Below are 25,850 nucleotides of genomic sequence, written 5' to 3'. Positions count from 1 at the left end.
TGCTGTGCTGTCCAGCACCCACTAACTTGTAGAGACAGAGAATGGGAAGAGAACAATTTAAATATATTTTAATACAATGCCAAGTAAACAGCAGTAAATATCTGCTAAAGTGTTGTTCATATCAGCTAGAAGACCATAAGCTTTGTACATGATTTTGTCAATACCTGTTGTCTTAGATGAATAGAGAAACATCAATACAGCCATCTTGCAGAGGCACAGGGCGGTTGTCATATCCCTGAGACCAAGTCCAAATATAACCACCTATTAATAGAATATCCTCCCAGAGTGCACATGTTCTCTGCGCTGACACCACACAACTCTGTGAAGTAGCTTGAAGGAAGCCGTCTGCACTGTCTGGCTGTGTACTGTAGACTTAAACAGGTGAGTGTATGGAAGTTGTGTGTGGCTTGTAGGCCTCTACTGCTATTTAGGAATACTCTGATACTTTTGGTTTTCCATTAGCCAGAGAGAAGACTTTATCAAATCTGTTCCAATTGTTTTCCATTATCCACCCAGACTATCCTTTGAGGGTTGCAGGGGGGCTGGAGTTAGTCTATCACTGATATATAGATCCTAAATTTACTCTAGTTGTGAAAGAGCATGAGTGGTTGTTTCTCTGTATGTAGGCCCTGAGAAACCCTGGTGACCAGTCCGGGGTTAAGCCCGCCTCTCGTCTGTGTCAGATAGGACTGACTCTGGATGGATGGAGGTCTTTGGACTCTGGGAGGAAGACAGAGTACCAGATGAAAACTCACACAGACAAACTCCACACAGAAATGTTATATTAAACTTGAATAATCAAAAAAAAGCTGGCACAGAACAGTACAGCCATGACTCTCTCACCTTTAAACACCATTCAGCTTTCTTTGTTCACATGTCACTCTCAGGTGGACAGAGGTTTTAGTTTTACACCCTCTGTCGTGCAGACCTGATTATTGATTCTTCACCTCATTGTATTCTGGTTTGCAGCAGCAGCAATTCTCTGTAGATGTGCTATGACCTTCCTAAATCACCTCAGTGCTCTATTCGATTATGTGAACACTGGTATGATACAAATCAACTGTATGATGACAAAACCCTAATCTTAACAACTTGGGCAAAGAGACGTGATACTATTCAATGCCAACTCGATTGCCAAAACCGCTGTTAGCTGTTAGAGCGATAAACGTTATCATCTTCGCCATCCCAGCTCTAATGTTAAATGGGCACGTGTGATGGGAGGGAAAGAAAAACTGCTGAGGCTCATGAGTCAGAAATAAAAAACAAAGATGCCAATGTTGTTCTTGTGTTAGTTGTCATCATACAATGGCCTCTGATTTCTAGCAAGTAGACACTTGTGTGATCTTATTGTTCACCTAATACACCATTAAACTGTTTTAAAGGGCTTGGACTTTAACCAGTAAACAGTGAAATATAAGAATACAAATTGCTGCTCTGTGCCATCACCATTGGCTGTATACTTTCAGAGACACTAACAAGTTATACATGAAAAAGAACCACGGAACCGGATAGATGCAACAAGTCTGGTGTTTTCCCTTATGTACAGCAGCAGTGCCATGTCTCTTGTGTTTCTAAATGTTACAGTTTGGGAAAGCTCGACTTACATTTGCCAACAGGCTCTAATGAGAACCATGCATGAGAAGGAACAGACAGTATTGTGCTAGTTAGTTAAAGGGTGACACAACTAAAACTGGATTATATATTTAACATTAAATACACAGTGATATGATTTAGATGATTTTCAGTCGGAGGCCTGTGTTTTCCTCTCTAAACAAACTGAGTCTTTCTCTATTTCTCTTTTCTCTGTTCCTCTGATTAGCATGGGAGACTTCGAGCAGTATGAGCAGGACTTCTACCAGACAGGATATTACACAGATGACCAGGGTCAACCTGTGGCCTATTACAATATCTACGATCCCACAAGCCCTCATTATTATGGCGAGTAAGTATTCAGACTTCTGAGGACACACAAACGTTGTGCCTTTTATGTATTACTGTCTCCTTTTGTTCACAGAGCTCCCCTGTGGAGTTTTTGACCACGGTTAACATTATGGTACAATGTACTGAATGTGGGGGTCCCTGTTTTTGTGAAAAGCAGGTGAAGTGTAAGACTGCAAGCTAGTAAACGTAGATGTAGTATAGATGTAGATGTAGTGTAGGATTCAAATTTAAAATAAAATAATTTTAATGTTGAAAGAAATGTGCACGACCTCATTAGACACACACACACACACACACACACACACACACACACGCACACACACACACGCACACACACATTCATCTTTGGTATTAAGTGGTTAAACAAAAATAAATATCCTAAAATTCCACCCCCTTGATAACTTGTAAGCAGATAATGCTGCTAAATATGTCACAGGATCTACAATTTATTCTTAATTGTTGAGACAAAAAGGTGTTGAAATGAAAGGAGGACAGCCCTCATTGTCTCACTCTCCTTCCATGTCCTGTCTCTGTCTTACGGAATAATCATTAGCTGCACCTGAAGAAATCCACCCATGTCAGTGGTTGCCCAAAATTCCTCCATGCATTGTTCCATCATATTGAAGTTAAATGTGCACAAATTGACAAAATTGTGATTGCAGATTTACAAAGTGGTATATAAATTTATATGAAAATAAATATTCAGTGGACACGCATGACCACGATACAATAAAGAATCAGCAGCATATGATTATGAGCAGTATAGTTGAGTGATTGTAAGATCGTGCAACGGAGTGTTGAGTCACTGGAAGGGGGGGTAGGAACATGGGATGTGTGGGTTTGTGTGTGTGCTGTGGTTTGTGTTTGTGGGTGTGGGGTAGTTGGGCTGGGGGAGATAGGCAGTGTCACTAGTTTTACAGCTTTGGGGAAGAAGCTGCATGTTTGTCAGTCTTTTGGTGTATGTTGTGTGTGTGTATTGCCCTGTATCTCCTCTCAGAGGGGAGCATTTTGAAAGGCTGATGGGCAGGGTGAGCTGGGTCGTGAGGGATGTTTAAGTATCTGTCCTGGCCTTGATGGCGTCAAGTGCTAGAAGCTGAGTCCCAATGATGCTTTGGGACATTTGGTTGAAGCTGCAGAGCTTTCTGCTCCTTCCTGGTGATCTGGCATTTCGCTGTGATTCAGTCAGGATGCTTTCCACTGTGCACGGGTCAGAGAGGGTCTGGGTCTGCCTGGCTCTCCTCAGTTTCTTAAGGAAGTAGAGGTGGCGTTGTATTTCTTCCAAACACAGTGGGGATGTGGACGAAATATACTATAAAATGTATTGATGTAACATACAAAAATTCTTTCTATTTACATTGACACCAACTGTATATTAGATAACTTTACTGACTGTTGACACCTTAAAACTAGGAAATATTAGCTGATTATCAGTGAGTTACATTTTTATTCAACTCGTGGTTTTCAGTGGGGAACAGGCTTCCATGCCAGATGCTCTGGATCCTTCCATGGAGCAGTACACTGGACAGTTCTACCAACCTACCGGGTCTTCTGGTACTGCTGGAGGCGCAGGGACAGATTCTCTTGAAGAGGAGCCGCCCCTTCTTGAAGGTGAAATAAAGACTATATGCTTGAAAAATATTATTTTTTTTGGGCTCATTATAACTACCCATATGGATTAGCTGAAATCTAGCTGGCAATGCTCAGTTCATTCAGAGGTCAGATGTGTTTACCCCTGGAAACAGCTGGAGAACCAACTAATCAGTGAAACCAACATTCCTCGTTCCAAACTCCAAATAAAAGCCACATGGCACTGGAACGTAACAATCACAAAGAGTTACTGGATGATCAAGAGGACCTTTTGTTGTGTTGCATGCAAACAGAGTACAAAGATTGGAGTTTTAAATATTTGTTTTCTGTGAATTGAGCAATCCCCCCTGCTTTCTGTTCATTGTCCAGAACTTGGCATCAGTTTTGATCACATCTGGCAGAAGACGCTGACAGTGTTGAACCCCTTCAAGCCTGCAGATGGCAGCATAATGAATGAGACTGATCTGACTGGTCCGGTCCTCTTCTGCATCACACTGGGGGTCTTTTTAATGATGGTGAGTCACTTGTATGGTTCTGCCTACAGCTCAACCATTACCACTGTATAACACGTACAGATGTGGGATTTAAAACGTGTGTGTATTTCTTGATTCTGGTTGATTCAGGCAGGTAAAGTCCACTTTGGTTATATATACGGGCTCAGTGCCACAGCCTGCGTTGGGGTGTACATTCTGCTGAGTCTGATGAGTACTGTGGCAGTGTCTCATGGTTGTGTGGCAAGTGTCCTGGGCTACTGCCTCCTGCCCATTGTGGCCCTCTCTGCATTTGCTGTCTTCTACTCTTTGCAGTAAGTGCCCGTGTTTCATTTCTGTTTCTCCTTTTGACTTGTTGGAATGTTAAAAGCTCAAAGGTTGAGCATGAAAATGAATTGGTGTAACACATGTAAGGTGCCCGAACTAGCTGCTCCAACCATGTGTAATGTTATTTATTTGACGACTAATGCATCACTGGTCATCTGCATCAATAAAGTCATCATCAGTATAATCCAATAAAAAATAACCCAAAGCCACCAATCATCTCAAACGCCTATCACCATTTCCCCTTTATTAGTTCTGGTAGCGGCACCTTTAGTACACTGATTTCTCGTACATGTCGTCCTATATGTTCTAAAGTAAAATGGTCAGTTTTAGTTTGAACTGACCAAAGAAAAAAGACAGTTACCATTTAAGAATCCATTCAGACTCACGACAGTTTGACTTCCAACCGCTTTTCATGCTTGCAATCCCTCTTTTGTTTTCACAGAGGAATGCTGGGTACAGTTCTGGCCTTCTTAGTGATTTGTTGGTCTAGTTTGTCGGCCTCCAAGATCTTCATCTCCACCCTCGGTATGGAGGGACAGCAGATACTGGTTGCCTACCCATGTGCCCTGCTCTACGGACTCTTTATAATGCTCGCTGTATTTTAACTGGCAATAGATACAACCCAGAGTATTATCATTATTATTACAATTATTGTTATTTATCTGTGAAGACGTCACAGGGGTATTTACCGAACATGTTGTGGATGACTGCATGTAACAGAGCTCCAGCTCCACACTGATCTTTGTGTTCTTATAAATGAGGCAAAAATGTTCTCAATGTTCTATCTACTCTGATTTGTTCTCTTTTTTATGTCGATGTTTGTTCTCTTGATTTATGATGTTTTCTTTAAACATTGTGCTGACTGTATGTTTTCCACTCTTTTTTTATGCTCATATTGAAAATGTGCCTTTATTGTCATCATATACCTGAACAGTCAATCAGCCAACAACTCACAAGGAGAAATAACACGGAAGAAAACATAAAGTGTGAAGTCTTAATATCTGTCCTTATGTCTAGGCTATGACAGTGAGTGACTACTTTGTTATCTAGGGGTCAGTCTGATTTTCAGCGTTCATTGTACACAGAGCCAGGTTGTTAACCCTGCATTTGGACTGTATTTTCTTGTTGACATCTTGAAGCGATTTACAGTACAAGTCACATTCATCCATTCCCACACATTCATGCAGCTCTTCTATGTGCAGCACTTTTTCTATTACACGCCATTTGTATTACCCAGACTGTTGGTAAAGCCATCAGGGGGAATTTGGGATTCAGTATCTGGCCCAAGGACACTTTGGAATGCAGAGCGGAGGAGCTCGGGAGTTTACAATGGTATCCTACAGTAGCCATTTTCTCTAAAGACATTAGAGGGAGCCACAACATCAGCTTCGAATGTGAAAATATTCAGACTGGCTGAGTGACTACAAACATCCCACATCTCTAAGAGTGATACAAGCTGAAATGTCTGTATGTTCGATATATGGCTCCAGTTGTTGTTTTGCACGTTCCCTCTTCAACACGCTGCCTTTTCATTCTGCTTGTTGCAGAAAACAAAACAGCTGTAAAGGCTCCGAGGGGAGAACCGACCACATGAGTGTGAACGGGAACTGAGGAGTGCGTTGACACAGAGCTGTGGAGCACTGAGCGAAATGAAAAAAGAGCGCATTTTTTCACACAGCTTCCATGATGTATGAGGGTCTAAGCAGACTCTGACAACTGCAGGGTCGGTGATATTCTGCAGACAACTTGTTTTGAGTGGGGAGGGTGAGCGGGGTAAGGGCGTGGGGTGGTGGGTGTCAGCAAAGTGTGCTGTGATATTAACAACAGCTAACTTCTAAGGGTGCTGGTGCAATCAGTAGGGTGGATCCAGTCCCTCAGGTGCTGCGCCAGCAGACAGGGTCAACTTCTGAGGGAACAAACACCACGGCCACCTTCTCCCTGTGCTGTGTTCGTGGGAGAGAAACACCACAGCACTGACTGCACTGAAGGATAGTAAGTGTGTGTTTTTTTTACCACTTCCTCTGAAAAAGCCTCACTCTCTGCTGCTCGGTGTGGTGGCCACAGACCCATTCGTCACACAGGGTGGAACTGTGGTCAAACAAAGCTAAAGAGTAAAGTGATGTGTGTTGTAAACATTCATCACGGTTTACAGACCCACTTCCTGCTTCAACTGTGACCCACTCTTCCTACTGTAATGGTGCACACACTTTAATAGTGCAGCGAAGGATCATGGGCAACGTTTCATGCGCATGTGTGACTCAGTTTGACCCCCACATAAATTGACACTGGCAACCTGTCCAGGATGTGCCCCGCCTCTCCCCCTCAGCTGATACACTGCTTCAGCTTCCTGCATACAGGTACTACTTGAGGCTGGGTGCCAATTATATTAATTTGAAATCTACATTGTTGCAGAAACACACAACATATAGCAGATGCAAAGTAAACAAAAGTCACATAATGATAATTGCAGCCGAGCAGAGTGCTATTTCTCCAGTGACACCATGGACCACGCTCTAATGGGCAGAGGAAGCGCTACAAGGACAACGTGTTCAGGAAGTGTAAAAGCAGACCCGAGGACCTGGAGGATTCTGCAGCTGACTGTGACACCTGCAGCTGTGCCTGGGTGTGACCCCTATGCTGGAGGAGGAACACACAAACTCATGGCTGCCTCTCCCAAGACAAACATATTTACAATACACAGCGAAAAGACAGAAGTAGAATTAATCATTGGAGTTAATGGACGAACTGCAACATACCCTTTAAATGGCTAACTCTTCTTAAGGCCTCCTGACACAGGAACATGGAACATGGTTGATTCTCTCCACAGTTTGGAAAAAAAGAGAAAATAAATAACCACAGTGTGTTTACAGTGCTACGTTTTTTTATACATAAAAGTTTTCATTGATTTATGAAATGAAAAGTAAATGAAGTCAGTTAAAATCCATTGTTTTCACTTTCAATGTTTCATGAATTTATACAAGTAACTAGAAAAGAAGTCAGTCGTAATTGTGTCATGTGCCAACAAAGTATGGCAAGATAAAAAAACATATAAGTGCTTCCAGCTTGACAATGTTAAAAAAAAAAAAAAAAGAACAAATCTGGCAGATTCACAAAACTTTCAGATAAACTGTGCAACTGCTCTGATTTATCTGACTATATCTGTAGCATTACTTGGACAAACCTGGTGCAGGAGACATAAGAAGAAAAACTTACCTGTTTCCTCATTGCATAAATTCTGCAGAGTAACATCTGAAAATACAAAGGTGTAACTTTCTAAAAACTGACTGATTAGGCTGCACACTCTTACACAGGCCCCAAATACTGCCACAAATCCCATTTTGCATATTTCCTATTAATTACTGTATAGTAGTGAGCGTGCAGCCCCCTGCAGTGAGAAACTCTGTGAGGGAACATGTGTGTGTGTTCGACAGAAAGAAGAGGGAAAGGGACGGACAGTCCCACGGTGAGACTGCGAGGAGCAGGGCCAGTCTTTCTTCTTCTGACTGGACTGGTTAAAGCAAACAAATCCCTCTGGCCAAGCAGTAGGCCGAAGACAAGCGCTCCCTGGGCCCCGCCGAACTCTCCTGCTACTTTACACTAAACTCTTCCAGATGATTTATGGGCTCTCTCTCCTCGCAGAGACTTGCTGCTGCTCACCTTTCATTCACCAGAGCGCAGGCGGACGGGGGCTCTCCGCTCAGTGCACTGGGACTCGTCATTAACCCAGTATGCACCGCATGACAAGCACCACAATCTGCTGCATGTTGGACCTGCTTGTTCTGCTTCAAACCGTTCGTTCCCCTGCAGCAGTCTGATGAATTCTTCATGCTAATTTCCCAGGGAGGCAGTATGGATCAGTTGAATTCCTGTTTCTGCATCCTGCTGTCTTAATGCTGGAATGAACTCAAAGGGTTTGTGAAGGGTCACATCTGTATATGGGGCAAACACACTGCTCTGCTGCAGGGATGATGATATGAACTCTCAGGGCTGAAATTGCCCTGGTCGACACTGAGGTCTTGTCCTCTGTATTTCCATGTGGTGGACTGCAGGTACTTAAAAAATACACTTTTGTCGGGTTTTTATAATTTGAATTATTATTTTTTATAAAGTAAATAGCATTAACGCATCTTTTTGTAATGTCTTTATTATAAAGGGACACCTGTCAACGGACCATCAGCCCTGTATTAGTCTTGCTACAGCCCCGAACATCACCAGGGTCTGTTTTGGTTGTTTTTACAATACAAGTTCAAAATCTCACAATATATCACACATGCTGTGATCACACTACTAGGATTGTATTGTTGTATCTTAATATGTTTTCTATGCTAAAATCTAAATTTCTAAATTAACTAGCAACTATAGTTAAATAAATACATTATAGTGTAGCAAAAGTGCAATATTTGCCTGTGAGATCTAGTGGAGTAGAAGGTTGTAGAAGTAAATTACAAGTAGTCCCTAAAATTTGAATACAGTAATTGAGTACTACTAATGAACAACAATAATACAAATAAAATAATTTATTTATAGGAATATACAAGTCAATTTCTGTTGTTCTAGTCTCATAGTCTATAGATAGTCTTGTATATGGGTCGCTGAAGCTTATCGACCTTATTTTATATAACGGCGTTAGAGAGCTGCCCAAAACTGATAGTTTACCCATCACTTTTTCTTTTACCACTACAGCCCTGCTCTCAGTCTTACTGCTTCTAACCTGTAGGTCACCACGACCCAACCTCCTTCACTCTGTAGCACAATACATCGTTGTTGTTATACTTGTCCACAGGACACCGTAATTGTTTCCTGCATACGTTTATGAAGCTAATAGCATTCCTGTGCTATTACTGATTTTTATGTATTTATTTTGCCATTTTTATGCTTTATAGTTTTTATTGTTTGACTGGAGTCATTTGGTGTTTTTCCCACCGGTGTGTTGACCTGAGCTCTCTGTTTTGCTTTATGGTAAATGGGCTGCATTTAAGTGTTGTGCTTTTCTCGTCTTTACGACCACTCAAAGCGCTTTACACTACGACTAGTGCAGAGCTTACCAAACCAAATTCCTAACAGCTCCACTGGAACGGCAATAAAGCCTGAATCTTCTGTCCAAATTGCACCTGAGCTTTAGGACCACATGTAAAGCCATAATAAAGACAGGCTGCTACAGACAGAAACATGGTCCAGCTGCCAGCAGCCCGTCACTCACTTTCACCGCCGCTCTGGTGATGATTACCAGAGCTGAGCTTTAGTCAGTGTAACGCAGCTTTTCCCAGTATTTGAATATTTCTGCATCACACTTCATATTTTACTGACGTCTCAGGCTTAGTCTCAGCAGGATTTTGACAACTGTACAACTGTATAATTTATTGTTTTATTAATCATCTCCAATGATTCATTCTCCCGATTAGGAGCAAACACTGAGCTCAGATAATGTGATCATTAATCACCGATTCAGTGACTAGAGCTTCTGAGAGTGGAAGGAAATTCAAAGAAAAATAATTCACAATACTATATTACTATTATATACTAACATCATCCAAAGTAAACTGTGTTGTATTTAACTCTTGTAAATTAACCTTGTGTATTTTACAGTTATACTCGCAATGTCAATTGTTTAACAACGAGAAAAACAGACATAAGTAAGACTTCAATTAAAAGTAAAGGGGCCATTTGAAGAGATTTAAACATAATGACATCATTTAATGGGTAAAAAAGTAATAATATCCCAAGAATAAAGTCATAATTTATTGATCCAAAAGTTTTTAGGATAAAAAGAAGGAGACTCCCTGTGCTTGTTAACGTTTCACACAATATACATTAGAGCACTTCCAAACATTTTCTCCTCCACATTTCCTTTTTGTTGCCTTACTGCTGTACGTTAGTGATCTTACTAGTTTCAAGTTACCCTTATATTTGGTTTTCATTGTAGTGGGGTGTATTGGTATGATAAGGTAACAGCATTTACTATAAGCTTTACAAATGCAGTGCTATATAAAATACATGTGTTTTGTAATGTGCAGCTGTGTCAAGTCATTTGTTCTCTGTTCCTATGACTGCATTTAAACCCTGTGCAGTATTTCATGTCAGGCTGTTGAGCTGCAGCTTCTCACATCTTAATCACAGCGGCTCTCTGGAGGTCTGTCCGTGTGCAGCGCTGCAGCTCTATCTGAGGCTTATAGCATGAAACTATTAACCCCAACATCTTGATATGTAAAACTACTAGCACGCATTCTTTTAAAGATTTTCATCGCCCTCCCTAATGCTGTTGCCGTGGACCTTTGTGGCCTCAGTTGCACCATCATCATCTCACGTCAGCTGTGGTGTAACCTTATCCCGCCTTGTGTCACTGGGGAGCAAGAGGGCCGTGCAGCAGCCCCGTGCGCTGCATTCGCAATCTTATTCCCACAGTGAATGCTTTGCACTAAGACTTCTACTCAAACTACAAAAATGGTATTGTAACGATCTGTTCAGTCTGTGTCTGTTTTGATTTCACTTCCTGTTTTATTTTGGTGTCTGGGTTCTTGTGTCTCATGTCTACCTTTACTTCCTGTTGGTTTCCCCACACACCTGTACCTTGTTGTCATTAAGCATTCCCTATTTATACCCTGTTTCCCCTCACCCTCTGCCAGATTGTCATTGTCTCCTGTGTGCGTACATGCTCTCCAGCGATTTCTTCCGTGTTTGGACTACCTGGTTTTTGGACTCTGCCTGGATTTATGACATTCGATTTCTGCCTGTTCCCTGTATGGACTTGTTGCTTTGGACTATTTAAGTAAAGTTTTATTTAATACTTTATTTTGCTGCCTCTCGTGCTTTCTTTGCTACTGAGTCTCTGCCTAGTTGAGGATTGTCACAGGTATGCCACAAAAATATGTCAAATTAAAGCTTATCATGGATTTTATACTTCCTAAATTTTCTGAATCTGAAACTTACAATTCCCATAAATGTTATCTACTTGTCAGTCAAAGAAATGTCTGAATAATCCAATGTTAAATCCAATGTAAACTGCCTGGATACTCCATCAGCACTGCTGGTCAGAAGGTGAAAAAGCTTGAGTGTGAGTTAAAACAAGTTATTAGGAGCTAAGTAGAGATTTTTGCACCGATTATTTAAATGTAGAAATAGTGAATTGGATGGGATCCTAGCAGTAGATTGGTAACATGGAAAACTAACATGGCACTCAGATAGTAGGGTCCTCCTCCAAGGCCCAGCAGTTCCCTTATGAAACCACATTTACATAAAATTGATTCAGATCTTTATATGGATCTGCACCAAATTACACAGACTCATAAATACCAGTCCCCTAAAAATGCCAGATTATTTCCATCAAGATGCAACAATTATTTACTGGGAAATCAAGGAAAATACCCAATACCCCAATCCAGATCTGCACCAAAATCCAATGGGCTCTTCTGTGACCCACACCACATTCTAGCACCAAATTTATTGGTAAGCCGTCCAGGCTAACAAACAGATGAAAACATCTTCTTGGTGGAGATAATAAAGTCAGTCTGAAGCATATTTTAATTACTGTGTTCTACAGGCTTTTGTCCACCTCAGCGTGTTAGCTCCACAGCAAGCTGCTCTCTGTACACAAGCATTTAGATCCAGATTCAAGTCAAAGTTAAGTGTGGGAGAAAATCCCTCCAGTCCCACCACTGAGTGACGATATGCATAACTCACGGTAACACATCTGTTATCTCCTGGAAGGTCACAATAGGAGTCATTATTGTTCCAGCTTTTTGGTTTAACACCAATGTCAAAATCACATTATCACAACAGATCATGTGGGGAGCATGACCGTCTGAACCAAATTGTACAGCAGCCTCTCTCGTCCGAGCCGGAGCGACGGAGCTGCCTGATGAAGAAGCAGCAGTGAAATATCTCTTGTGCTTGTTGTGAGGTTTGAGGTGATGGTGCTGGAGGCCTGAGCACAGTGAGTCCAACAGAAGCTGAGGGAAAGACAGACTTAATGCACTTTTAATTAAACCATCCTGTGTTGCATCAGCGGCTCAAGTGAGGGCCTCACATCTATATTAGCACTGCAGTACCAAGCCTATCAATATTACTGCACCGATTAAGAACATTAAATTCTGTAATTGCACTAATTGGGAGTTATTTGTAAAATAAATAGGACGGAGCTGCCATTAAAAGGCCCCAGCAGGGTTTTGTGCCAGATAGATTTGATAAAGTGGCTGCCTCTGTGTTTCCACCTTGTTTTCCATCTCTCTTTAAATGATCCAGAAAATATCCTAATGAAGAACGCAGGTGGGAAAACCGTTATGTATCCTGGAGGTCTGACTACCAGGGAGTAGAGCTTTATTTGTGGCTGAGCAGGAGAGAAAATACAGCTAATGACCACGCTCAGAGCAACCAGCACGGCTGATTGGAGCTTAACTAACCCATGAAGACCCATGATTTTCTTCAGGGGCTCAGTGGCTCGTTGCAATCCAACATCCGGAGTAGTGTCAGTGTGTGTGTGTGTATGTGTGTGTGCGTGTGTGTGTGTGTGTATGTGTGTATGTGTGTGTGTAGGCTACAGCAATTATTTTACTGTAAGTGACTGCTATGTATGTTAATACAAGGAACGGCTTCCAAAGAGCAGAGACCTTGTTGAGAAATTACAGTACCCGTCATGTTTTCAAAGAAAATACATCTCAAGACATTGAGTTCTGTCTGATAGGAAACTTCTGCCTAACTTGCACTGCAGGACATTTCTTCAGGAACTTGGAACCCTAGCAGGAACTCCAGACCAGGGTCTAAGATTTCAGGAACTAAAGGACAGGAACCCTTGGGGTGGAGCTTACAGAGTTGAAGATGCCTGATTGGTTGAGTACTCAAGTATTTTATTTCAGGCAATAAATCTCTTCTATATATCACAAAATGTGTTTAGCTTTCGAATGTTTTGAATTCGCTTCATAATAGTCTTTTGCGATCAACAGCTGGACAAGTAGAATCGCATATTGTATAGTATCATATTTATTGTAGAGTATTCTACATTACTGCCACCTGGTGTACTGGAATGGAACAGGTTGCTGACTGCAAATTGTTGTGATCCATCTTTAATAAAGCTATTGAACTGAATCTTATAACTTACTGTTGATAACAATATAACAGAATTGTGAAATTGTGTGTGTTTTTATTCAAATGTAATATTATGCTGCATCTTAACGGTAGAAAAGAAACTCAGAAAACGCAAACTCAAGTCATTATCATGGATATGAAAAATGAATGACTAATTTTTTGGTATTAAGTTACATTTATTTTTAAATGACTATATTCTAGTATATATTGACATATTTTATACACTTCAGCATATTTACTCAATGTACTTGATCATAATGTCTATGACTCATATGACAAGTCTAGAGCCCTTGTGATTTTTGTTTATACCTTGAAAGAAAATTAATTTTGATTTAAATGTTAATAAATCATGATAATATAACTATTATTTAACCCACAGAGAAAAATCAGCAATCTCTGTTTTCAGAGGCTTTCAATGAAAAACCTGCATACTCCTCAAAGTAGAGAACCTGATAGCCAGCCCTTACCTAAATCACACAAACATAGCATCTGTCATTCACTATAAATTTGAAAATATATAGACGGAAATAGTGACTGAAAGCAGATGCATATGATTGCTTCTCAAATAACACTGCTGTAACGAGCAAGACACTGAATATTTTTGATTTGATTTCAGATCTTTCACTTCACTGTGTGTAACGACAATCTGTTCCTGATGAGCTTGAACTCATGTGGTAATGCCCACCATGACTTCACTCATGTCCCACAGCTTACTGGCGACTTCCCGGTCTGTGGCCTTGTCCAGCAGAACCTGAGGCCGACAATCTGCGAAGCACTTTCCCTGCACAGCGTCTGCGTCTGGGCTGCAGGCCAAGAACACTGAAGTCCGAGCTCCTTCTTCAGGGCTCTTAAACAAGCCCCGGGAGAGCAGGTTGAACATGGGCTGAGCTAACACCGGGACATGAACGTGCCTCCCCAGATTAGTCCTCACTATGCCTGGAGTCAGGGCGTTCACTGTCACGCCGCTGCCCTCCAGGCGATGGGCCAGCTCACAGGTGAACAGCAGGTTGGCCAGTTTGCTCCGGCTGTAGGCGAAGGCCTTGTCGTAGCTGTGCTCGCTGTTCAAGTCCTCAAAGTTGATGTGACCGTGCTTGTAGAGTTTGGAGGAGACCACCACGATGCGGCTGGGAGCAGATCGCTTCAGGAGGTCCAGCAGCAGGTGCGTGAGCAGGAAGTGGCCCAGGTGGTTGACCCCAAACTGCATCTCGAAGCCGTCCTCTGTTCTGGTGTAAGGACACTGGTAGACTCCAGCGTTGCTGATGAGCACGTCCAGCCGAGGCTCCTCCTGTTCAACAGCAGAGGAGATTAGGAGACGTCTACACAGAATCTGTGTGCTTCGACTTAGACGGTGTACTGTGAACTGTGCAGGCTGTGCTTCAGGTTCAGTGTAAAACCTGCATTTGAGGATATACAACAACGTGTCTCACTTCTATGTAATATTGGCCATAATTACAGTATACACTATGCTTTAATATGGGATGGAAGTTGTGTCAAAATGAAACGATCAGACTACCACTGGCCATACACTGATCACTAACTGATATTAGCGTGGTATGGTAAACAATATGATGTTTTCACTTTAGAGTCATGATGTCTAAGCAACAACTCAAAAAACAAATTCCAAACTTTCTGGAGGTCTTTGATGACATAATGAACTAACTTAAACTAATCATATTGTGTTTCCTACTGAGGATAGCTTACTGTTTAGACAAATATGGAGCTGAAAAGACCTTTAAAACCATATGGGAACCAATTTGACCAATTAAAGAAGATAGTCACAGAGCCTCACAAAATTCAGATTGTATTAGCTCAATATCTCTTCATTACATTTCAGTTCCATAAGTTTCCATGTGACCAAATCAGCATATTTCCTTAAGATCTGAGAGGGTGTGGCCAATAAGTGTGATGATTTGACTGATGTCGGTGACAAACTGATCACCTTTGCCGAACCTTCATTGTTTTTTAACTTTAACTCGAAGGATTAGCAGCAGGACAATATTGGTTGGGATTAGCAGTTTACTTTAAGGTATTTTTGTCACTTACCTATTTAGTGATATGTATGATCATTTTAAAATAATTTATTATACATTTCATTTTCACAATAGTGTCATGTCTTCAGTTCAAATCTTTATTTAAGTTGTCTTACTTGTTTTTTAAGTCTTATTTATTTATTTTAATTTCCAGCGTGTGTGAAATAACCTTTTATTTGAAATATTTCGTCAAGTCATATGTTTAGTGATGTCATGTCATATGAAATCTACTATTTGAATAAAATATCGATACATTATTCATCATAGTATTTCTACTATTCATTTTTTTTTGGGAAAGGCAGACGATTTATCACTTTGACAGTGTCATTTAGCACATGTTGTTTGAGGTTTGAAATCTATGCCGAATCAAAGAGTGGTATTTCGTCAAGGACATAATGAACATTATCAACTTTTGAGTAAATTGGGTTTCTAGATAACAGAAGTAAAATCATTAAATAGGTCCATTTATGAAGGACGTTTGGCCTGTTCCTTCTTTTCTTGCTGACACCTGGGATACCCGGGCTGTGTGGTGACATGACGCCACGGCGCTACCTTCATCATGTCCCGACAGAACGTGTGTACAGATGTGAGGGAGGCCAGGTCCAGCTGTTTGAGGACCAGCTGGGCCCGGTCGGCCCCGGTCTGCTCCCGGATCTCCCGGGCCGCCTCCTCCGCGCTGCTCAGGTCCCGGCAGGCCATGATCACGCGGCCCTGGAGCTTCACGATGGCGGCCGCCGTGGCCTTCCCTATCCCGCTGTTAGCCCCGGTCACCACCACCGTCTTCCCGCTCATCATTCTCTCCTCAGCCATCGGAGGTGAGGCTGAGCGGACCTCCAGGCACAACGAGCTAACCGGCTAACCGAGCGGCCACTGACACATAAACACTTCATTACCCAGAGTTCACAGCGACAGTTTCCTTCGCAGGAGCTCGTAAAGCAGACTTCAACCACTCAAATGACTTAGACAGGGAACTGTCCCAATGGAAGTTTATTATACAGTTAAGTTAAATTTAGATTTAGTATTGTAATGTTTAGCTCCGCGTGTCTTCTTTTGGAAAAAAATTGATAAAGAAAAAAAAATTATAAAAAAATTCAACAACATGATACACCAGTTTTTTTTCTTTCTGTGATGTAAATTTGGGGGGTTTTCTCTTGTTCATATATCATTCATGGCCTATCTTAAAATCCTCGGCTTTAATATGTCAGCAAAGGGTAACAAGAATTTTGAACCAGGCTTTATCCAATTTTTTGGGAAATGTATCTAAATTATTTTGAAAGCTATATAATGACATAATGCATCATTTGCATATTTCAAAACAATTTTTGTTAGAGACAGAGAAACAAAAAAAAAAGAATCCTCTTAATTTAGATCAACTGTAGAAGTCTCATTGTGATATCTGTTTGTAAATAATATTTTAACCTTATACAACTGTTGCATTTTTTCTTTCAAACTTTATATGTATTCATTACATGTATTTTTTTCCAGAAACTTTCCAATTATGAAATTACACAACCATGTGCATTACCATTTTATTTACTGACATCTGACATGCAGTCCAAAATTTGTATGGCAACGATTAGGACTTTAGAATGTATTTATTTTCTTTGTGGTGCATAAAAGTGTGGACAATCAGTTGGAAGATTAGGCCCTATCATGACATCTGGCCTGTACACACATCTACCCAACCATCGCAGATAATATGTTTTAGAAAAGAGCAGCACTAATCAGTTGTGTTGTGATTTAAAGATAAGGATGAAATGACCGCTGCAGGGCCCAGAGGTGGTAATGTCAGTCCACTGACAACTATGTCCTGATTCCAGCTCCGTCTTACTGGTAACACACTTTCTCTTTATCCGTCTCTGATGTTTCTTTTCTGTCAAACTGAGCCACTGGCCCAGTGTGTGTAATGGAGTGGTTCTCCTGATGGGCACACATGTAACCTCGCTTTACTGCTTATGTCAACAGTAGATTTGAGGTATGAGCAAAGGGAAGACTGGAGGAGATGGAACAGGATAGTTGAGAGCAAGCTATCTTTTTCAGAGATCAAATTTCTTTATTTTTAGGTATATATTTATTGACATATATATTGTCTTGTTGTAGTATAGCTTGGTCAGTGATGAATAGTTTCATAGATGGTTATCTTTAAAAAAATGTATTTAATCCTGTTGTTGTAGCTCTTCTCCGTGTTTCATATTAGACTGACGCCAATAAAGATTGATTGATTGAGATGTGAGTAAATGTTCATTCTTGAGGAATAGTGGCCTGAAACAATAATTGTATAGTTACAGGTCCTATCGCTCGCTTTCACTGCCTCACACAGTTTTCCTCAGCAGATTGTCAGTGCATATTTTTTGAGTTATATGATCTCATGATGATCAGCAGTTCCGTCTTGGTGGAGATGAAAACCTTTGTCTGTGTTCTAGAAGTGAGGGTCCTCCATGATCTTTCTCTGACTATCCACTGACTACTGGTAATGACCTGTGATCTTTTTGTGCCGTTGAACTCTGTGGCATTATACCAAAAGGTATTTTTAGCCCGTAGTCACTGATTTGATTGCAGTGAACAAAATACTGGGAACACCTGTGGACATGACACAGTGCAGTTCAACAGCACTACATCATATCCTCGAAAATGAGCCACAGTGGCTGAACATTGGAACAGGCCTGTTGTATCAGACTGGTTTAGCTAGGTGTTCCTTAAAAATTAAAAGTGTGTGTATATACAATAAGTATCAGAATCTCTGCACTTTCAACGTTCTACTGAAAAACCTCATGATTTCTTTGCTGGAGCCTCAAATTTCCTAAATACATCAGTTAAAGCCTTTAGAGGCCCCAGTGGCCTGTAGCCAAAAGAAACAACACAGAGTCAAACTCTTCTACTTCCACCGCTAGCACTGAGGCTGGGCCTGTTGTGGTTGGTTTCACAGTTGGGGCTCTACCAGCAGCAATAATGTGGTAATAACATCTGTAACATCTGGAAATCATCAAAGTTAAAGCTGAGCTTGTAAATGACAAATAAGCCTGGGTCCAGACCAGTGCTCAGCTTCAGCTTTGCAACTTTCCATCACACCAGTAGCTGCTGCACAGCTGCCCACAGAGGAGAATAAAAACTGCTATACCTTATACAAACTATTATGGGAAAATTAACACGTTTATGGCTGCACTGAGAAAAGCAAAGGAAGCGAGAATTAAAAACAATTAAAAGCAGCTCCATAAAGGAGCAGTCCAAAAATACATGTGTTCATCATTCCCACAGTTCGATGAAAAGATTCATTCTGCATGTCCATGTTATGTCAGATCTAAGCCATAGTTAGTCTGACTTAGCAGTTAAGTTAAATTAAAATTATGTCGACTGTTAATGTCAAAATGTACAGACTATCAAAGTTTATTCAGGAAACTCCATTTACATTTTTTAGATGGCACATGATGACACCTGTTTAACTCAGTCTGACTGTATCAGCATAAAGTAAAGCATCACAGAATTCTGTGCAACTTCATCTAATGTCATTGCCACAAATGTTACACTTCCTTTGCAATTTTACATAAATAATATTTACAAAAAAGTGATTATACCTAATTTTTAACTATCATAAGCAGTGTGAAAGGCCTGTGTAAGTAAAACATTAGTAAGGATATTTTGGAGCCTACAGCATCTCATTCATGCCCAGCACCTTGCTGCAGAGGAGCATCTTGACCACCTCAGCAATTTCTGTCAGGGACCAGTGTGAAGCTCCCCCCAGTCTTCAGACTGTTACTCATCCCCAGTGGGCATGCTCATCAGGTTCAGGAGCTCCACATAATGCCGTTTATACCACTCAACAATATTCCCAGTTTGCGGCCAACAGTCCTTCTCCAAAGCCTCCACCCAACCCAAAGGTGACCGCTGCAGCCTTCTGTAACCTGCTACCTGTCTTCTGTTTTGGAGACTCCTGAGGCAAATGGCCTCCTATTTTACCCTGATGGCTTTCCTCACTGCTGATGTCCGCCAGTGGATTCTTAGGTTACCGCCTCTGCAGGCAGAATACAGGGTTACCAGAGTCGCTGCTACTAGCCACCTGCTCCTTGTCTAACCAAAGATGGAGCTGTGTCGTATGTGTAAGACAAACGCACTGGGTGTTGTCTCTGATTTGTGATCATCCTGGACAGAAACTCAAAGTTCAGCCAAGGCGAGCAGAGTCCAGAGTTTGGAACATAAGAACTGCAGATGATGTGGTCTGCCTTCAGTGTGGAGCAGCCAGGGTGAGAGGCAACACCTCCAGGTCTGATGACAGCTTGGGGATGAGTTACTGCCCCAAATGAAGGAGTGCATCTCAGGGTTTGTCCAGGAGTTTTTATCTGAAATACCTTGCATAGCCTGCTGCCACTAAGACCTGACCATAGATGAGCAGAAGAAAAATGTATTTGGGTCATAAAATCAAATCACTGATATGCAGGAGCTCGGTTAGATCAAACTTTGAAAAATAGGGGAAGCAAAGTGGGTTCAGCTGCCTATATTTTACATTAAGAATTAAGCAGGATAGTTCTATTTAACTGGAATGATTATTTAATACCGTAGTAAATAATACCCATAGTAAATCTATATTGTTCAGGTCTGTCTTAGTGTCTGCAAGTTCTCATGAACTGACATATGAAAGTAAGTGAATAGCTCAGTGAGTGACATCTGAATATAATTTAGCTGCTTTAGTTTTAGGGTCAGTGCTGGGTCACAGTCACACTGTCATGTAGCTTTGCTTGAATTGACACTTAAATGGAAAAAAAGCCACTAATATAACCCTGTGCTAATCGAATCAAAATGTGAAATGGGCCAATAGAACAGAACAGAGCAAAGGAAAAAATCATCATGCTTTAAAAAGCTGCTAACAGCAAATGTTGAGCAGTTTTCCTTGCTGAATGATTTTTATTCTAATTATGTCATCCCTTCTTTGGTAAAACTGATCATAACCAATAGATGATGTCAGGTCCCAAGTTGACATTACTCCATTTCAAATGGCCACAAGAAAAATATTAGACCCTGCTGCATAAGATACATTTTTGTTAAATTCCCTGGTAATAAACTGAGATCTTCTTGTCTAAAATCCGAGATGGATAAGTCTTCACCTCTCACCTTCTGCCTTTCAGTGTCTTCACCACCACCACCTCATAGACACGCTCCCTAGGGATTTGACGTCACACACTGATTAAGTTGTTTATTTATTATAAAGCCTTCTCTGTTATATGTTTAATTAAAACCATGTCCTGAGACCTCGATACACGTCACTGTGCTGTCAGCTTTCTATATATTACCACATTAGCAATCCTCACACATGCTCTGTAAGACTTTCCCATTTTTCTATCCAAACATAGCAAAAGTAGAGGCCACACATTCCCATGTTCAAGCTCCGTGTTTTCTCACATACGGAGAAAAAAAATAACAAAACAATCAAAGAACTATCTGTCATCCAGCTAATAAAAAACAGCTTTAACTGACATAATGTATGGTCTAGATGACAAGTGCAGTCCCAGTGTGTCACTAGCCCAGGCCAGGACTCAGCTTTGATAAATGAAGGTCAGTGCCTGATGTGGAGGTAGAATAATAGGGATAGGTCTTTCTCAACAATGGAGCTCAACACTTACAGCTGAGCACTCCCAGGGCGCTGCTGTCTGCACGCAGCCCTGAACAGTGAGACCCGCTGAGCCTTCAGGTGACTGGCTCGGTCCCCGTCTAAACGCATAATGTTTTATGGAGACTTCACTCTCTCATTTTGTAATTTCATTTTTTGTGTAAATATTCTCTGAAGTAACAGTAGCTAAGAATAAAATATTTTACCACTTTTTAAATCTCACAGGTGCTGTCAAATCATGCAGGAGTAGACCCAAAACTAAGATAACAACTTCAGGGTGACCTTTTTTCAATGGCATCATCTGCAGGTTAATGTTATTCTGCAACATTACAAGGTTTAGTGCGTAGGTTTTATTGGCATATAAAGCTAGGGTTGGTAAGTCCTGAGAAGCTAGCAAGAGCAGGCTACACAAATAGGCAATGGATACATCCCACCCCCTCCCATTGGTCCTCTTGTCAAAGCTAAGCCCCCCAAAACATATGAACGCACATTTACTGCTAGAAGACGACTTTTTTATGATTTGATCGCAAACTTCTAGCTACTGTCTCTGCTTCAGCGTTGTATGTGTCTCCGACTGAAGATTCAAGTAATGCACGAGAGCACCGGCAGGGTTCAAACAGGCAGGAAGGTCTCAAGGTCGGTTCAACTCCACCTTGTCTCCTTGCCCTTCCAAGTGTGTGAGAAAACCTACAGAGGTAACATAAAACATGAAAGGTGTCTGTTTTGCCCAATTTGTCAAATAGAATGAATCAATTATCAAATGCAACGTTACTAGTTTTGTCTTTCGATATCACTGCTTCATTCATTAAAAACACTTTGGTGTGAGTCACTGCCATGAGGAAAAACATAATAATCCGATCAATTTTCTTTGATTCTTGAACTTAAAGTTTCTATTTTCTTTCAGTGACAGTTAATGTCCTGTGAAAACCATTTTACTTTAAAAAAAACTGTACATAAATAGAATTCATAGTCGTGATGGGTTATATTAACTGACTTTGTTGGCATGTCAGCCTCCAAAACACTGAGACATCGACTACGTTTCCATAGACACCACTATTGACCTTATTCAGAGTAGGACATTATTTCAATTACTGTTTGCATGAGTTGCAAATGTAATATTTCAATCATATTTAAGTTTACTGAATGTCACAGAGCATGGCCAGATAATGACTCACCATTTTGGTAGTTTCTAATTTTGCAAAGGCCACAACGCCTTTTTATTTTCTTACTTACAACCTGGACATGTGTTGTCAAGCAGTTGGTAACTGCTGTATTAACCGCAATTCAGACGTATACATAATACAACTATGGTCCAAATACTCTACATGTCTTACTTCAATTATTGCGTATTCCGAGTCTGGCCTTATTCGGGGTTAATGGAAATGAAATTCTGTTCACATGGCAGTGTCTTATTCAGACTGTTGTCTTAATCAGGTTAATATTGGAGTCCGTGGAAACATACTCATTATAGTCAAAGGAAGGAACAGGGGCTGTTGTGTGAAAGTATCAAACTGGGATTTTGTTGCCTATTAAAGCGTCTCCCTAAACCAAGACCTTCTTTAAGGAACCAGAACTACTTTCTCCCACAAACATAATTGTTTACATACGCAGTCCATCTACAGGCTGTATCACCCTTCCAACACCCGAACACATGCACCACTGTGTTTGTGTTCACTTGTTCACATCAGACAGAGCGCTGCTCCCCTCATAAACCTCTTGAAGTGAAGTACTTATACTAAACTCTAAAAAAGCAACAAATTCCATCTACATGCATTTAGCTGATTAGTTTCCTGTGCTACAGTCATTCTGAAATTGGTCTCAGGCTCAGCCCCCAGTAGAATTCAAAAATAGTTTGGATTTTTGGCTTTCAGAGCTTCTCCTGGGAGCCACGCTGACAGGCCTGACCTTGAATGACCCCATCTGTGATTACCAAGCAGTAGGAAGAGGCCCAAGAAACATGAGTGCACACTGGATGTTGTGGATTTGGACATGAAAAAAAAAGACCCAATGTGATTGTCTTCAGAGGTGCTGACTTTCATGTGGATGGTTTACAAAGTTGACAAATATGATACGTATTGCTTTTTTAGTTACCTAGGTAATGCTTATCAAACATCTTGCATTTGAATCTCTGTTATCCTCTGTTTTATTAGAATTCAGTTAATTTGTTAAAAAGAGAAACTTTTAACTTCCAATAATTTATGATGCATTCCTCTTCTTTCAAATGAGAAGTGGAACTATAAATCTGGTGTAGTGCACGCAGCCTACTTGTCCCTGCTTCCTCTAAAACAAGATTCTCCTTCTTCACCTCTGCCTCTGTCCTGAAAACACTGGGAGGGACCCACAGGATGTTAGTTTGTGAGACAGAGGAGGACAACATCTCATTACACATACAAACCTCTCAATGAGGCCTCAATCATAAACTAAAGACTGTTTCCCTGAAACTCTGAACAAACTCTGAGTGAAAGTTATTGTTTTATTTCATTCGGATCGTAACAGACCAAACATATTTTCACTTGTGCTCCTTATAAAAAGACTACCACCAGTACATGTGTTCTTTCTTTAAATTATGAAACAGACAATGAATCATAGAAGTTTCTTTCTTGCTGACAAGAATCCCCATTTGAACTTGAAACCCTGATTTCAGTGCTGTGATAAAAGCAAACACTTGGGTGTTTTAATAGCTAGGCAGGTTTTTTTATTTGTTGATGGCATATAAACAATGCTGAGTGAAGTCCATAGTTGAGCTGCCCATATGCGGAATATAGGTAAATTACTGCAGCCATAATTCATATGGTATGACCAGTAGTGTATGATGGGTATGCTAATGTTAGCAAAGTCTAATCAGCAAATGACTGTGAAACTTACTGAGTCACTGGCACTTCTGTCCTCTGTTGTTTCTTAATGTCACTTGAGTCAATGTTTTTACATTTCCACAATATAATTTCTATTAGGTATAATAGAAAGAAGGCTCACATTGAAACTAACTGAACTGTTACCAGGTTTGCCATCCTTATGACTGTCAGCTATTACATATGTATTAACAATATTATATCCACAAATTTACAATGCTACAACCAAGACTCTTAGAAGCACAAGATCATCAAGCAAACAGTTTATTCAGATTATCTGAACTACATTGGTAAACATTGAGAATGCTTCTAATAATCATTCATCGCACAGGAAAACTGTGTTTGCACCAGTTTCAACGCTTCAAATGAAATGTTTTTTGTACAGTATATTTAATCCCCTTCCTCAAAACTATTTGTGTCTTTTTTCATTTTTCTTTCGTCGTCGTCGTCACCATGAAAGAGACACAGTATGAAAGAATAAGCCCCACATGTAGGGTTTATCATGTCTTGCACACTTTGTACAAATAATTAGGTTCAGGAAGTGGATCCATAAAACTGTGAAGGATGTTTACAACAGATAGTTTGAGTAACAATTTCACTGTTTGACTTTGTTTTTATCTCCCATGTAAGTTTGAGTTGGTAAATACAACGTTACGATGCCAAAAATAAGATGTTGTGACAAGCTGGAATTATACGTAAGTGCAGTTGTTTTCCACCACCAAACATCAGGCCTGTGTTTTTCTGAGATTAAAGCTGGAGTGATACATTGTAATGCACTTTACATTGCACAATTAGAGAGATGTAATTTGCCAGCTGCACTAATCCATCATGTGGGTATGCACTGTCAGTCTGGGCTACATCAGGGGCTGCAGCGTTCACCCAGATCTCTCCCTCTCTGCTCATTGATTTGCACTTATTACCCACTCCAGAGTCATTTCGAGGATATGTAAACAACTTAACGGCGGGCATGTTCCTGTACTGTGTGGGATGACTGATTATGCCTGACTGATTTCCATGCAATGCACGGGGGCCACGGTCGGATGGAACCTGCCCCCGATGGACTCTGCGATCTCCCTCTCCCTTCCTTCTCCTCATGCAGCCCAGTGTGAGGGAAGTGCGATCCACTGAAACGTGTGGTAGGCATTTTCTGCATTAACACTCTGACCCCCATGCTCACTGTTGGTTCTGATGTTAATCAGGTAAATCGGCCAGGGAGAGAAAGGAGGGAGGCAGCTCCAGGAAAGTGCAGACTCTGTGGTAGTTCATGGAAGTCTAGCGAGTAGATTTCCTAGTGATTCACAGCTCTGTGGTTGGATGAATCAGTGAAGGGTGACATATTGAGATGCTGGCTGGCTCCCCTGAACTTTCTGTTGACTCCCTCAGTGCTGCTATGCCCAGCTCTGTTTATAGCCTCTCTAAGCTTGGTTGTTTTGGCATAGCCAGTGGCTTAAGTAATGAATTATAATTTCCTATATTTTCTCTCCGGAGCTCACACACTCCATTTTAAACTCTCTCCCTCATACAATCATTTCACTCTGTTGCTGTCACATTTTGACATTCTCCACCTGGTGCAACAACCATCAGGTTGAGATCACATTCCAGCACTTACAGGGCTAAAGACAAATACATGTCACCCTGACCTAGGAAGAGATGATTTGGATTTTGATTGTGTGTCAGATCCACATCCATCAGTCTGCTCATGACAGCATTCTTGTTAAAGGAGATCTATGAAAGTCATGTCCCGCTCTATATTTTTATTCTGGGACTCCAACTAAAGCAGGGGATTCACAGCTCATTAAAAAAGACCTTATTCATCTCAAAATACTTGTTATGAAGCCTCTCTTTTGAGCTTGTGTCTGAAAAGGCTAATATTAGGTCTAGCCTCCTTAACAGTCTGTCTTCTGATTAGTCAAAGATCAAGAAGCCTGCCAGGGGCAGCTTCATCCTC

The 25,850-nt window shown here is 40.9% G+C and overlaps 2 protein-coding genes across 2 annotated transcripts; one reads left to right on the top strand and one right to left on the bottom strand.

Annotated features, from left to right (window-relative positions):
* The first annotated feature begins 331 nt into the window (after window positions 1–331).
* On the top strand, window positions 332–4,951 carry LOC133016004 (protein YIPF7-like). The gene is made up of 6 exons (XM_061083300.1): window positions 332–381; window positions 1,820–1,942; window positions 3,407–3,549; window positions 3,898–4,043; window positions 4,152–4,333; window positions 4,789–4,951. Exons 2-6 carry the CDS (start codon window positions 1,821–1,823, stop codon window positions 4,949–4,951), a joined length of 756 nt encoding a protein of 251 aa, XP_060939283.1. The 5' UTR covers window positions 332–381; window position 1,820.
* Window positions 4,952–13,616: 8,665 nt separating this feature from the next.
* LOC133015485 (retinol dehydrogenase 14-like) lies at window positions 13,617–16,324 on the bottom strand. The gene is made up of 2 exons (XM_061082699.1): window positions 16,007–16,324; window positions 13,617–14,709 (listed from the first exon to the last, which is right to left on the bottom strand). The coding sequence occupies exons 1-2, from the start codon at window positions 16,262–16,264 to the stop codon at window positions 14,092–14,094; spliced, it is 876 nt and encodes a 291-aa protein (XP_060938682.1). The 5' UTR covers window positions 16,265–16,324; the 3' UTR covers window positions 13,617–14,091.
* Window positions 16,325–25,850: the final 9,526 nt, after the last annotated feature.

This window comes from Limanda limanda, chromosome 12, assembly GCF_963576545.1.
Source record: "Limanda limanda chromosome 12, fLimLim1.1, whole genome shotgun sequence".
Taxonomy (NCBI): Eukaryota; Metazoa; Chordata; class Actinopteri; order Pleuronectiformes; family Pleuronectidae; genus Limanda; species Limanda limanda.
This window is presented reverse-complemented; position numbering and strand designations above follow the sequence as displayed.